Source organism: Trichomycterus rosablanca, chromosome 17 (genome assembly GCF_030014385.1).
Source record: "Trichomycterus rosablanca isolate fTriRos1 chromosome 17, fTriRos1.hap1, whole genome shotgun sequence".
NCBI lineage: Eukaryota > Metazoa > Chordata > Actinopteri > Siluriformes > Trichomycteridae > Trichomycterus > Trichomycterus rosablanca.
The window spans coordinates 17048271-17064831 of record NC_086004.1 but is presented as its reverse complement, the minus strand read 5'-3'; the positions used below and the strand labels follow the sequence as shown (position 1 = coordinate 17064831).

At 39.8% G+C, this 16561-nt stretch overlaps 1 protein-coding gene across 2 annotated transcripts in view; it reads left to right on the top strand.

Annotated features, from left to right (window-relative positions):
* Window positions 1-16561, top strand: part of ccdc102a (coiled-coil domain containing 102A) — a 160630-nt gene that overhangs the window by 38237 nt on the left and 105832 nt on the right. For both annotated transcript variants that reach the window (XM_063012751.1, XM_063012752.1), the window contains exon 2: window positions 11977-12691. In XM_063012751.1, the coding sequence (XP_062868821.1) occupies window positions 12029-12691 (663 nt within the window). In that variant the 5' untranslated portion in view covers window positions 11977-12028. The remainder of the gene's footprint in view (window positions 1-11976; window positions 12692-16561) is intronic.

Genomic DNA, 16561 nt, shown 5'->3' with positions numbered 1-16561 from the left:
ATTAGTTTAAGGGTGTGCATATGTAGGTGTTTAAACAAAAGACTTCGTACAGAATAAAGGTCACATTAAAGGTGGTGGAAAGTTGAAATTGGCTGAAATGACTCATCTTGATCTTATTTTTAAAATGTTTTACTCAAAACTGGTACTGTAACAGGCGTGGGTGGACTTTTTATATCCACCGTCGGTGCATTACAGCTCAGTATCATTTCCCTTTACTGATAATTAGAATTGACCCTACATACATGACTTGAATAAACTTCACACTGACTATTTAGTTTAAACGCCACTGACACAGTCTTTAACCTTTACTGTGAAAATACAAAGCACACTAGTTACAAATCTGTAATCAAGAGCAAAGGAACCGGAAGACACTTTTACTGAAGTGAAGATATTGTGGTTTCTGACCGCAGACTTCGAAAGTAACACATTAAGTTGCTGACAGACTTCCTCTTTTCTGAAATACAGAACTAGTTTAACACCACAGGGAAGTGTGTTTAAATGATGAAAACAAAGCACAGTAGGCACTTCTATAGCTTTAAGCAAAATAAGAATTCATAATAATGCAACTGTTGCATAGTTCCTACCACAAAGAGATTTCCTTCCCTTTTTTTCTTTTTTAGTGTGTTTGTTGCATCTGCAGCACAGTTTTTCTCATACTGTAGCAAACTTACTTTAGTAGCAAGCTTCATTTTTGGCTGTCAAGTTTAGTGTGTCTGAAATATTTCACCACCTCACCTATTATAGTCTTGTTTATAGAAAATGAAAATATATAACAAGAGTTATAAGTCTTATTATAAAAAATTATTAATTAAATTAAAATTAAATTAAAATTAATAAAAGAAATTGAAATCACGGTACATGATGGAAGTGCAACAAGTTTCTTACCCATTTATTTCTTTATCTTACTGATTGCTAAGACCACTGGGCTTTCAGAATCACTTTATTTTATTTCGTCAGGTATGTTACACATACGAGGAATTTGCTTTGGTGATACACACAATAATACACATAATAGTCCACATAGTAGTACACACAATACACATAATAGTACAGATAATTACACATGTATGACATGTAACATAGAACATATATAACAGACCCGACAGCACACGGACTGTTAACCAGTATTTACCAACACTTACCCAAGAGAACAACTGTGGTTGTGTTACAGCTCTGGGGAAAAAAGCTGTTAGCATGTCTGGATGTGTTTGTTTTTATTGTCCTGAGTCTTCTGCCAGATGGAGGAGTTTGAAAAAGGTGATGTCCAGGATGAGAGGGGTCTGCTGTAATATTGCCGGCATGCTTCAGCACTCTGTTGTAGATGTCCTGAAGCGTTGGCAGACTACATCCAATGATCCTCTCCGCTGTCTTGATTATACGCTGGAGTTTGGCTTGTTCATGTGATGTTGAGGAACCAAACCAGATGGTGATAGACGATGTAAGGATGGACTCGATAATTGCTGTGTAGAACTGAATCAGCAGACTCTGTGGCAGGTTGAATTTTCTCAGCTGTCTCAGGAAGAACATTCTTTGCTGTGCCCTCTTGGCGATGGAGAGTGTGTTCTTTTCCCACTTTAGGTCCCTGGATAAGGTGGTGCCCAGGAACTTAAGTGACTCCACCACTAAGACCATAGAGCCATTAATTGTGAGGGGAGGTAAGGAGGGTGCGTTGCGCCTGAAATCTATCTTTGACAATATCCAATATCCAATCCAAAACTTTGACAAGTTTTGCTGCTGTGCCATACGTTTGGAATTTAGAAACAATGATCTGTCTTGGTATGCTCAAGGTCATGGAAATCTTCTTTTACCCATTGCCCTTTTGATGGAATTAAATTATCTACTTTTTTAGCTTTTGTGCAGACCCCTTAGTTTTCACCATGGCTGCAACACACCGTAATCACTCCTTTATGTGGTGTTTATTATCACATGACAGTGTTTCCAATAGTTCAATCATGTTGTTACCCAACTTTAGGTCATAGAGACTAGCGATAAAATCATATTATGTAGGGGTTGAGTGATTGTGACATGGCTGTATTAACAAAATATCCTGTTATTCTAAAATACATCATTTATTTTCTTCGTTCATTTGCTGCTTAATTCACCGGATAAAAATCCTTCTGTGTAAAAATTAAGTTTAAAAATGATAGATACTAAATTTCATAGGGTTGGGGGCGGCACGGTGGCTCAGTGGGTAGCACTGTCTCCTCACAGCAAGAAGGTCCTGGGTTCGATCCCCAGGTGGGGCGGTCCAGGTCCTTTCTTTGTGGAGCTTGCATGTTCTCCCCTTGTCTGTGCAGGTTTCCTCCAGGAGCTCCGGTTTCCTTTCACAGTCCAAAAACATGCAAGTGAGATGAATTGGAGATACAAAATGGTCCATGACTGTGTTTTACATAAAACTTGTGAACTGATGAATCTTGTATAATGAGTAACTAGCGTTTCTGTCATGATTGTAACCAAAGTGTAAAACATAACAATAAAATCCTAATACATAAATCATAGGGTTGGGGGTTGAAGGGTTCAAATATTTCCAATTACAACAGTACATGTACCTAAAATCTTTTCTGTTCTTTGATCTATTTGCCACATTTTGGCATGCCTGAAGACACATTTGAGTGTAACTAACAATGTCTTTTCCACCCAAAAATGAGAGTCCATAGTTTGCTTCAAGGGGACTTGCTGCAAATCATGATGTGTGTGAATGCAATCAGCTTCTGATGGCCAGTAATTTAGTTTTGTGATTTGCTGAATGTGTCATGTTGCTTTCTATTTCAAGCTTTACATGGGTGGGGAATAGGGTGCTGATATCAAAAGTTAAATCAGCTCATAAAACACCAAGGGTCAATAGACAGGGTGTGTCAAAAGTAAGAAAACACCCTTAGAAAATGAAAACGGTTTGGCAGATGGTGATCTAATTTTAGACACAAGCTCTGGGGAAAGGGGAAAATCTGATAGGCCATCGGTTTTAGAAATGGGAAATATGATCTACAAATTTAAAATAGTAGTCCTAAGATCATGAAATGTAAAATTCTTTGAAATATTCCACAAGTTAGATTTATCTCTATAGAGCTTTGTATTCGTCAGTTGTGCCCCGACCCCAAGTTTTATAACTGGAAATGCATTTGTAAGCTTCTCTTACGTTTAAATCAGGTTCTTGTAATAATGATTTATCTAGGATTTCTGTTTTAAATCAGGCACCACCACGTTTTGCGAGGCCTTAGAGAAATGCATATTTAAGGTTCTCTTACATTTAGTTCAGGTTCTTGTAATGCTGATTTATCTCTCTGCTAGAGTGCATACTTGTTTTTACTTTGCAATGTAAAGAGAGGGTTTATGGGTTTATGGCACAGCATTAATAGACTTGCAGAGAGGCCAGTGTGCATCCCTTAAAATTCTCGTTGTGCACAACTGTAGACATGTGTGGCAAACACTGATTGGTTGAGCATGTTTTAAGCAGTGCTTTGCATGCAGTCAAAAAATTTTAACTTTATTAATAACAGCATTCTACTCTACAATTATGAGAATATTATTAGAACCACAGCACAAACAGCTTCCCAATACTGTGCACAAACAGCACATGGCATCTAAAGTTTGCTTATTACTTTGTACACGGGCAGTGCTCATACTTTCTAAGCAAGTAAGACTTTGATGAAAAGAGTTTCCCTGATTTGTCTGCTTGATGGAGACTCAAAAACATGGAAAATGGTTCTTTGGTCTAATGAGACCCAAACTAAACTTTTGAACTTGCTGAACACATTCCCCAAAGGTAAAGCAAAAATGGGGGCCGTTGAACTTTTAACCCAAGGTCATTAATGTGTCAGACCTCAGTCTAATTTGTGACTTGAAAATTGCTTCTCCTTGGGTTCTTGGCCACTTGATACGCAAGAATGTACACACAGACTAGGACTGGCTCAATACCACTTTTTTATGTCCGATACCGATACTGCAAATTGAATATCTGCCGATACCAATCCAATACTGTCATTTCTCCTCTTAAACAACTAAGCAGTAATAATACATGTCTCAATGCACCATGGTTAAACTAGCTATCTAATTAACAATGCTCGGACTGTACAACAAATATTCTAAAGGAATAAATACATAACCTACAACATCACACATATGCAGCACCTATGCTGTTTTTATTCCAACTTTTACACACAGAACATTTAGCAGCATTTTTGGCTTGTTGAACAGCACCGTACAAACATTTAAATTAAAATTTAAAGTGCAACTTTAAATTATAATTTCAGTATAAAATTCTAGATCTGTCAACTCTCAAGTCTACACCTTTAAGAGGCAGCGAAAAAATTATAAAATAAATAATAAAAAATATGATTTATAAACAGTAAAAATGAAACAATTAAATAATAAAAAATAAAAACAAATATATCTATCTTGTCCTGGCTTGGCGATATCTCACATCCTCAGTGATTAATCCATTAGTGTCATGAAATAAAACAAACTACACCGTTTCCTGTTTAGCCACAGATGTCCTCTTCAAAATCCAGCTGGGTTTTTAATAAGCGCTCTTTGGTTTTTAATCATCTAAAAACGTGACAGAACTTTAACAGAAAATCTCAACCAAACTCTGCGTCAATTCTAATTGGTCCATCGCGTTTGATTGACAATGCCGTAAAACAGCATTTTTAGATGAGGCAGTAGTAGATGATAAAAGTTTAAGTAGATCAGTGTGTTTTAATTTCTGAATGGCCTTATTTACATTAAGCGTTATTTACATTGAGCAACAGTATTGGATCGGATTACACCTTTTTTTCCTTCCGATATCCGATCCAGTGATTTGGGCCAATATCGGACTGATACCGACACAGAGTATCGGATCGGTGCCAGCCCTAACACAGACTCTACAATGTAAATCATTGCACTTGTTTACAGAATTGTACAAGGAGGTAAATGTATTTAAATATGAAAAGAAAAAGAAATTTAATAAAATGTTGTATGCGAGATTAATGACCAATGAAATTGGTCAGTGAAACATTGGATATATTTTCTTTGTACTTTGCCCAGTTAAATGAAGGTTCAACAGAATTAACAACTGTATATTTCATAATACACAGGGTAACAACAGTTTGCTCTAACTCTTTGTTAAAGGTCGGACAGTTACTTTTACTGGACTAGAATTATACAGTCACTGATTTAAGCCCCACCACTGTCAAGATGCCACTGTTAGGCCCCTAAGCATGGCCTGTTGCTTAAATTGAATTAGGTCACAACTGCCTGTGGCTCTGGACAAAAGCGAGTTACGTGCCAAATGCCATGAATGTAAATGATCTTTTTAGAGGCACGTACAACTGTTATTGTGTTTGCTGCCTGCATGTGTGCATATCTGTGGTTAGGAAGAGTGATGTAGTTTGACTTCCTGTTATCAGCGTCTGATTTGACACCTCAGGTAAAAATCAGACTTGTTTGTCATGATCCTGATTTGCCTTATTTTATAACAAAGAACAAAAATAACATGAAAACAGAAATTTTTCACATGTAGTATTTAAATCCATTACATGTAAATGTGATACATCCAATTTGTAGCAAAGTGATAGATGAGACTTTAATGTTAGTCACTTATTAAATAAGATTGATTCTTAATTGATTCCTAATTTTTATTGCTTTAAAGATTTTGGGGTGGCTCGGTGGGTAGCACTGTCGCCTCACAGCAAGGTCCTGGGTTTGATCCCCAGGTGGGGAGGTCCGGGTATTATCTGTGTGGAGTTTGCATGTTCTCCCCGTGTCTGCGTGGGTTTCCTCCGGGAGATCCGGTTTTCTCCCACAGTCCAAAGACCTGCAAGTGAGGTGAATTGGAGATACAAGATTGTCCATGACTGTGTTTGACATTAAACTTGTGAACTGATGAATCTTGTGTTGTGAGTAACTACGTGTCCTGTCATGAATGTAACCAAAGTGTGTAAAACATTACGTTAAAATTCTAATAAATTAATGTAAAGATTTTGAGATACTTTATTAATTGATCGTGTAAGTGTGTAGTCCCACAATACAGTGGCGTAACTAGGAGCTCATAGGCCCCAGTGCAAAAAAAAAAAAAGTCATATATATATATATGTCATATATGTACAGTATATTGGTCTAGTAACGTTAGGCATGTTACACAGATTCCCAAATCCCTTGCTCTGCACTCACTGTATATTTTGATTACATGTATTTTGACATTTCATTGTCTTTTAGTTATTTTAATATTTTACTTATTGTCATGTTTTTACTTTTGTTATCGCCGCACTTTACCGCTAGCATTAGCCACTTGCTACTGTAGAGGGTCGGCTCACCTAGCTGCTGCGAGTGCTGCTCGTCCAGTGTGGATGCTACGGGTCTTTTGCTGTGTGCAGTGGTGAAGGTGTGGGAATAAAGGCACACGACAAGGTAGAGTTTACTTTAACTGTTTGGTCAGGACTTCAGTGAGCATTACAACACTTTAGACTGCCTACCTCCAGCACCCGAACTACAGTACATATTGGGTTTAATGCTGGGGCCATACGGCAAGTCTCATATACAAAACTAACTGCAGAACGTCCGAATGCACATGCATTAACCGGGTGCTGCATTCTGATTGGCTGAGCTGAATGTCACTCACATATCGCCGCTACAGTATTGTAATATAATAATATCGACCTGGCAAGTGCAGCCAATAGAGGCCCCCCACCCCCCCTCCCAGTGCGCCTGCCTCCCCAGTGCGCCTGCCTCCCCGGTAGTTACGCCCCTGCCCACATAATGGGAACGACAGTAGCACTGCACTGTTTGATTATTTAAAAATCTTTGTTATAATCATTTCGTTTTTTTTAATGTTTTAAAAACATTGAACACTTGCACTAAATAATGAATGGTTAAATGGTAAAAACAAAACACCAGCTGACTGTAGCGTCTCCAATAAACTCCTGATGAAGTTTACTTAGACCAACTTTCACCTCCCCCCAACACTTCTTGTCTTCTTTATCAGATTTGGAGATTCTTGCATTCGAAACCTGTGTATCAGGCCAGAACAGAGTAAAAAGTGCTTTTTACATTTACATTTTCAGCATTTAGCAGACGCTTTTATCCAAAGCGACTTACACAGTGAGTGGAACACGATTTTACGATTACGCTGGCGATTTATCAGCATGAAAAAGCACACGTCTTACGCTAATTAAACTGTGCTTTTATATGAATGATGTTTTGTGATGCTTTTGCGTTTACGTAGCAGCATTCAATTTCCCAAGCCACAGAACCTGGCCTGGAACTTCCTCTGGGCCCCAGTAGCTCCTTAGGGGACTGGGGGAGGAAAGATTAAAGTTGGGGGGTATTTGTGTAGCCCAGTGTGTGAAAAGTACACAGCCTCATTCTCTTTTTCATTGTTTTATTACAGTTATTCAGCATGATCAACATTTTTGTGATTTATCTGTTTTCTTGTTCATTTTGGGAATTAAATACTGTATGTATAAGATGCTTTTGAGTGGCATTTGCCAAATGATTGCTAGCACTTGCCTACATTTTGCAGTTCACATAAATGACTGTAGAAATGGTTCAGAAAGATTACATGGCCAGTTGGTATGTTTAAGTGTATTATATATAATTTATTCACAGTGTAGTTACAGTTTCTAGTCCATGTTGGTGCACAGGTGAACAGGAAGTTGTTTTATGTAGGAGGGGCTGCCAGCTTTGCTGTAAAGTAGGGCTGGGCGGTATGACCAAAAATTTCTATCGCAGTTTGTTTCATGGTATATCACGGTGTATTTCACCATGTATATAGTGAAGGTTTTGAGTACTATAGGCTTTGCTTGGCCCCACAGAATGACACAATATATGATGGCATAAATAATTACAGTTTATATTGTTTATTTAATGTTTAAGTATTGTACAATTACCCTTAGCTCTCCCTTTAACGAATAAAACGATGTTTGCAAACTCCACTGTACAACTTGACCACTGGTCTGTTGCAGAAAAGTGGACAACTTTATATATCTCTGCTTCCAAGTTCACTTACACTGATCAGCCATAACATTAAAACCACCTCCTTGTTTCTACACTCACCGTCCATTTTATCAGCTCCAGTTACCATATAGAAGGACCACCACAGAGCAGGTATTATTTAGGTGGTGGATCATTCTCAGCACTGCAGTGACAATGTCATGGTGGTGGTGTGATAGTGTGTGTTGTGCTGGTGTGAGTGGATTAGTCACATCAGCGCCGATGGAGTTTTTAAATACCTTGTCCACTCACTGTCCACTCTATTAGACCCTCTTACCTAGTTGGTCCGCCTGGTGGATGTAAAGTCAGTGAGGATCGCTCAGCTATTGCTGCTGTTTGTTTTGACTATTCTCAGTCCAGCAGGGACAGTGAGGTGTTTAAAAACTCCATCAGCGCTGCTGTGTCTGATCCACTCATACCAGCACAACACACACTAACACACCACCGCAATGTCAGTGTCACTGCAGTGCTGAGAATGATCCACCACCCAAATAATACCTGCTCTGTAGTGGTCCTGTGGGGGTCCTGACCACTGAAGAACAGCATGAAAGAAGGCTGCAAAAGGATGTAGAGAAATAGATGGACTACAGTCAGTAATGGTGGTGAAGTAAGACATAGCTGGAATCCAGTGTTTTAATTATTGCCCTGAAAGCTTCTTTCTCGACTGTCTATAGAGGAATATTATATGATTTGCTGCCTTTTGAAGCCTACAGCTGTTGTATTAACTATGCTATGGTATGGCGGTATTTGAAAAATCCATACCATATGAAGAATCAAAGACGGTATACCGAATGTACCGTCATATTGCCCAGCCCTACTTTAAAGCAATAGGATGGAGTTCTCATACACACACACACACACACACACACACACACAATAGCATCAACCCAACATTTAATAGATCTCTGACCATGACATCCACAATTGTTACAAAATGGTCTTTGCCATGCACATTTGGGGGTGGTTTTAATTTCGTTGTTTACTGTATGCTGCAGACTGGGATGTATATGTTTGTATGAAACACATACATCCAAGTCTTTTATTTAGGCTTCTTCTCCCAGCATCTGCAAAAATATGTTTACTCTGTTCATTTTGAAAGGACATCTGGACTCCACCATTTGGTGCAAGTAATTTTGTACAGTGAGTTTCATAAATGTATCACATAGCTAAACTAGGGCGTTTTCTTTTGTTCTTTTTCTTTTTGACAGCAGCTCAAGTTCTTGGCGCCAATAATAATAAACAACATTTAATGTAATTTGACAACAAAATGGTTGGCAATGAATTTAATTGTAGTTCGGTTGGTCTGTGGCTTAGCCAGTAGTATCATCTTTATGTTTTGACCACATCAGCACTTTTTTCAGTTACGTTTTCTGTGCACAATGAAATGTAAACTGACATGCTGATCATGTGCAGGTGTCTAAACCATAACATCCAATTAATCTTTATTTTTCTTTATGTGATTTCTGCCCAGTCAGCATTTATGTAGCTTAACTATGATTTAGATAAAGAAATATTCAAGCAAGGGGCTAAAATAGGGGTCTGTCTATAATGTTTTACTAAAAAACTCTGTATTTAATTTTTTATTTCTAAGGCTGGATAAATTTATTTCTAAGACAACTTTTAAAAAACTAATTACAGATATCTTAAGAGATACATGCAACTGTATGACAAATTGATTCTTTTTTTATACTTTTGCTGGGTGATTCGACTATGTGTTGTGTATTGTATTGTGATCATCGTTGTTTGTTTTCAATGTCTTGTGTAAATTTGTTTGTATGATTGTTCCTCAAGAGGCTTTGCCTTTTGCCAGGCCGCCATTGTAAATAAGAAGCAGTTCTTAATGACTTGCCTGGTTAAATAAACGTTAAATAAATAAAAAAATAATAAAAATTTAAGCAACAGTTATACATATTGGCGGTTGTGTGGGGGTGCTTTGCTGTAAAATGAACTGGATGACTTTCTGAGGAAGTAATTACCCCTTATTAAAGACTTTTGAGAAAGTGTAAGATCATCAGTTTGTAAGCTGTGGTGCAGTTGGGATGTAAAGCAGGACAATGACCTAAATCAAAAATGAAGTAGACATTAGAATGACTGAATCTGCTAATGGCCAGACTTAAACTCATTAGGCCCAAGTGCTACTCAGCTGTGTGTTTAAATTAAAGCAGTTCTACAAGTGGCCTTTAGTAAATGTGTTGCAACAGCTTTAGTGAGGATAAATAACTGATCTTCAAATTATTCTCTTGATTTTGTGGTTTACGGATTGTTGTTGGGCCATTCCACTAAATGGGTGCTATTTGCGTGTAGTAACCCGATGAAATTAAACTTAATTTTTTATATCTTTGTTTAACACTGAATCTAGTAACTCACACACTTAACTACTTAGAATGTGTATTAATCAATCTCAGGCACCTTTGTTTAATTTCTACAAGGTTTCTAAGTGGAAGATGGCTGTATATGAGTAACACTGGTACACAATGATAGCTCAGCGGTTAGGGTACTTGACTAGTAATTCTGAGGTTGCCGGTTCAAGCCCCACCTACACCAAGTTGCCATTGTCAATTGCTTGAATTGTATTTAGTGGTAATTATAAGTCGCTTTGAATAAAAGCGCCTGCTAAATGCCGCAAGTGTAAAGTAATAGGACTGAAAATAACAGGACTGAGTTTTTAACATAGAATTAGTAAATACATGAAATATAGCAGCATGGAGTTAATGCTAAAACAGGCACAGTCTAGTGATCAAAAACAATGTAATAAACAAATGAGAAAAAATTAGATAACAGGAATGTATGTTGAGAGAAGTCTTCTCAGTCGGAGTTACAATATTATTAAACATACGGGGGGGGGCTTACTTTTTGGCATTCAGTAGATATAGATAATGTACATTTCTGTTAAAAATGGGACTTGTAGATTTTTCAGAAAGATGAATATGTTTTAATCATTACATTTACATTTATACATACACCGATCAGCCATAACATTAAAACTACACTCACTGTCCATTTTATCAGCTCCACTTACCATATAGAAGCACTTTGTAGGTCAACAATTTCTGTAGTCCATCTGTTTCTCTACATGTCTTTTTAGCCTGTTTTCTCCCTATTTTTTAATGGTCAGGACCCCCACAGGACCACCACAGAGAAGGTATTATTTAGGTGTTGGATCATTCTCAGCACTGCAGTGACAATGACATAGTGTGTGTTGTGCTGGTATGAATGGATCAGACACAGCAGCGCTGCTGGAGTTTTTAAATACCGTGTCCACTCACTATCCACTCTATTAAACACTCCTACCTAGTCGGTCCACCTTGTAGATGTGATGTGTAGATGTAAACAAGACCCTTAACCCTCAATTGCTCAGACTGTATACTGTCACAGTCCTGTAAGTCGCTTTGGATAAAAGTGTCTGCTAAATGCTAAAAATGTAAATGTAGATGTAAAGTCAGAGGCGATCGCTCATCTATTGCTGCTGTTTGAGTTGGTCATCTTCTAGACCTTCATCAGTGGTCACAGAACGCTGCCCATGGGGCACTGTTGGCTGGATATTTTTGGTTGGTGGACTATTCTCAGTCCAGCAGGGACAGTGAGGTGTTTAAAAAATCCATCAGCGCTGCTGTGTCTTATCCACTCATACCAGCACAACACACACTAACACACCACCACCATGTCAGTGTCACTGCAGTGCTGAGAATGATCCACCACCTAAATAATACCTGCTCTGTAGTGGTCCTGTGGGGTCCTGACCATTGAAGAACAGCATGAAAGGAGGCTAACAAAGCATGCAGAGAAACAGATGGACTACAGTCAGTAATTGTAGAATTACAAAATGCTAAAGTGAGTTTAGAAACAAGAAGGTGGTTTTAATGTTATGGCTGATCGGTGTATGATGTCCTGGGGACGGAAATGGCACAGATTCGGCGGAATGACCCTTTTACTTGACTTTCATTTTTCTTTTGTTTAGTAAAAACTAATTTGACACCCAATTCTAAATGCCATTTTTTTCGTCCACAGAAAATCATGAGCTACTAGCTGTTCTTGGCCTGTACCAACCATCGGTTCAGTCATGAACCACACGCCCAATACCCACATGGCCGAGGCAGCCAAGTCGGGCCTGCTGTGTGGCCTGGGTGTGGGGCCAGATCGAGTACGCTCTCCAGACAGCATGACCCACACACCCAGCCCCACAGTGGGCACTCCCAGTGCAAGCCCTCCTCTGCTGCTATCTCCAGGTCTGAGCTGTGAGGGTATAGGTATTGGCACAGGTGGAGGGGATTGGGAGAGCCGTGAGGAGCTGCGCCTACGTGAGCTGGAGGAAGCACGGGCACGAGCCGCACAAATGGAGAAGACCATGCGGTGGTGGTCCGATTGCACAGCCAACTGGAGAGAAAAATGGAGCAAAGTACGAGCGGAGAGGAACCGGGCACGTGATGAGGTCAGGCAACTGCGCCAGCGCCTGGACACTCTTACTAAGGAACTGACGGGTGCGAGGCGCGAGCGGCAGGATCTGGCTGCTGAAAACGAGCATCTTCAGCTGGAGGTACAACGACTTCAGGCTGATCAAAGCTGCCCGTCCCATGCCAACATCTCCTCGTTGGTGTCCAACTCCTCCACAGATGACTCAGAAAAACAGCACACGCAGGAGGATGAGACTGTGGGAGACGGTCCAGGTTTTCCAGAGCAGGAGCCTGTCAGGGATGTAGCAGCTGAGAAACCAGAGAAGCAAAAGGTAAGTTCTTGAAAGTTCACAACCCAAAAACTTGACTAAAAATGGGGTTAATGTATTGCAGGCAATCTTGTTTTTAGAGCTTGGACACCAGACCAGCAAAAGGTAAAGACATTTTGCTTAGAAGAAAAAACAAGGTATAATGAGGTTTGGCGCTCAGGTGGCGCAGCGGTAAAAGCACTCCAGAGCTGACATCTCAAACTCGTCTGCTACCAGCAGGCTGGGCGCCTACATGCAAAATAATTGGCTTGTTCGCAGGGAGGGTGCTGGAAGGGATTCCTCATAACTGGTGCATTTACGACCTTTGCTGGCTGATTGATGGTGCGTGCACAGAGTTGAAGGATAATGGGATTAGGATGTGTCTCTCCGTACACACAGCTGATCCAGCTTGTGCTGGTGAAAAGGTGCAATCGGCTACTGCACGTGTCGAAGGGGGTGCGTGTTAGTCATGGCTCTTCTCCGTCAGAGCAGAGGTCAACATCAGTAGAGAAAAAGCGTAATGCAATCAGGTCATTGGATATGACTAGATTGGAAGAACAATTGGGGAACATGTATACACCGATCAGCCATAACATTAAAACCACCTCCTTGTTTCTACACTCACTGTCCATTTTATCAGCTCCACTTACCATATAGAAGCACTTTGTAGTTCTACAATTACTGACTGTAGTCTATGTATTTCTCTGCATGCTTTGTTAGCCCCCTTTCATGCTGTTCGTCAATGGTCAGGACCCCCACAGGACCACTACAGAGCAGGTATTATTTGGGTGGTGGATCATTCTCAGGTGGTGGTGTGTTAGTGTGTGTTGTGCTGATATGAGTGGATCAGACACAGCAGCACTGATGGTTTTTTTCCCCCCCTTTTTCTCCCCCTTTAGCGCATCCAGTTGTTCAATTTGCATCGTGCTTCCTCTCTGTCTATGCCGAACCCCGCCCTGACCGAGGAGATCGAAGCTAACCCATATCCCCTCCGAAACATGGGCAGCAGCCGGATGCATGCATTGCATGTGGAGAGACACACCCTAAGGGCACTCTTCCTCATCTCTGTGCAGGCGCAGCCGGCAGAGGTCGTAATCGCATTCTGGCAGAGAGACCGACATCCGGTTCTTTGTCCCACCCCCCAACTGAGCAACCGGCCAATCGTTGCTCATACAGCCACTCGGCCTCGAACCAGTAAGGCAGAGCTGGATTTGATACGACGTACTCAGAATCCAGCTCTGGTTGCAGCATGTCTTTTTACCGCTGCGCCACCTGAGTGGCTACTGATGGAGTTTTTAAACACCTCACTGTCACTGCTGGACTGAGAAAAGTCCACCAACCAAAAATATATCCAGCCAACAGCGCCCCGTGGGCAAAAAAGCTAAACAGTTGGCAAAATGAAGAACTGTACCAAAAATCATTTACTTTAAACATCCACAAACAGACATCAAACCTCTCATAAACGACTACATTAAAAATAAATGGCAACTTGAATCAAACAAACAAACTACACGAGATTCACCCTATTGTCATTATGGAAAACAAACATACCAAGTTACATACACTAGATGTAGAATAGGCCATTCCAGATTGACACATCAGCAGACCCCACTCTTTGCAAGAAATGCCCATCACCATAAAACACATCCTGAATAAATGCCCAAAGAACAACAGAGAAAGACCAAGACTACATATGCCCAATACATTAAAATAAATCCTCACCCAAGATAATATTCCTCAAATTTCTTAATAATATAAGAGTGAAAACATATTTATAATACAAGACCACTAAAATTAGAATTAAAACACCAATTCCTGCCGTGAATATCATAAATGTGATAACATGGCGTTATTATAAAAGTTTATATTGAAGATCACTTGTGTAATGTCTAACAGTTTTTTTTCTCTCATCTTGCTAAATACTGAAGATCAAAAATGTGCATTTTGGTGTAAAGCTTGATCGACTGATATGAAAGTTAATTGAGGCCTTGATTTATTATTTATGCTGTGCTGTCTGATTTAAATCAAGCTATTAACCTCAGACATAGCCTATCATCTCTGTGTAGGTGCCATGCTGGCTGAATCTGGACCTTAGTGTTGGAGACTACTGCACCACCTGATTCCCAGATACAATTATTTCAATGTTTAACATTTGTATAACCTTAGTAGTGTAAGAGTTGTCTCACACCAGCCTTTTAATTGACTAAAATAGTCTGCTGATAGCTGAAGGTACTTTACTCTGCATATTATATTATAGTATGTACTGCTGTATGCTTTAGTTTCCTTTACTGCATGTCTTGTGAGATTGCTTTATTTTCTTTTGCTCTATTATTAGAATCTGTCTTTGTGTTTTAGCTCTAGGGAAACGGCAACACAAATCACGTTTCCCTGCCCAGCAGCAGCCTCTAAACATGCCTTGTTTTTCATCTTAGTGGTTTTAATTTATAATACAATATAATTAAAAAATATATTCTTTTTATGTGCCTGCGCAGACATAATTGTGGGGGTAAGTGTTAGGTTGAAGCCCTGCAATGGATTTGCACCCTGTCCAGCTTGAATTCCTGCCTTGCACCCTGCGTTTCCGGGAAAATCGAACTCATTGTGAACCGACCAAAATTGTGGTGCTAAGAAGTTAAAATGGAAAAAAATAAAAGATTTATTTCCTGACATTTTACCAGTCAGCTGCCACCTGCAAACACTGGGTGGAAACACATCCTAGACAGGCTGCCAGTCCACTGCAGGGTAAAACAAACTCACTCAATCACACACAGTTAGGTGCAAATCATGGCAGCCAATTTACCTTTTGCATGTATTTGAGAGGTGGGAAAACACAAGATTATTCAAAGGAAACCAAAAAAACGTGTGGGTGAGGGTTGAATCCGAGATCTCAGGAACCTTGTTGCTGTGCTGCCTCTTTGTACAGTGGTACCTTGAAACTCAACGTTAATTGGTTCTGGGAGTGGCGTCGAGTTTAAAAGGCGTTGAGTTTTAAAGTATTTTTTTCCCCATAAGGATGTATGGGAAACCTGTTAATGTGTTCTATGGTCTCATGGTACTACATATATTTTAGGCTAATGTAAAATAATGGGGTTGTTTCTGACACTTATACACTAAAAATAACGCAAATATAATATAAAAACACTGAAATACAATTAAAAACAGTTAAAAACCAATAAAAATACAATAAAACCTGCAGTTTACTTCTTTATTGTTTCCTTATGATTCATAATCGAGGAGATGCTTAATCTTGGAATACCATAGCTTTTATGCCGGCTTGCGAGGAATTTCATTAGTGGAGAGAACTTATGAGCAGTAATATTATTTTTTTTTTCAATTTTATTTATGCATTTTCTCCCGGTCAATTTGTCTTCCGCTGCTGAGCGATCCCTGATTGCAGTTGAGGTGGGTATATTGCTGCTCACGCCTCCTCCGACCCACACGCAGCCCTTAGCGGAACCCTTTCTCACCTATGCTTCTGCACAGGCGCCTCTCTATCTGCCAATCGGGGTTCTTACACAGCATTTGAAGACCCCACCCACATAGTTTGGTCATCTTCCCCTAGAAGAGACGTGTCTGCTGCAGGCACTGCCAATTATGCCCGCTAGATGGTGCCCAGCTGACCGGTGACGACGCCTTCGAACCAAGGAGTTCAGAATCTCGGCGCTGGTGTGCTAGCGGAATATCCCTAGCAGTAAGAGTTAGGAGAGGTTTAGTGTCTATATGTCATTCATTTAGAAGTGAAACAGTGAGGAAAATCCAGCCAAACACAGATACATGTGGATCTTTTCAGAGTGGATTTGCTGATTATTCCACACAAATGCAGATTCGTCTCATATCCACACTTTGAATAAATAAATAAATAAATCTTTAAAAAAAAAACCTGAACATGTACCA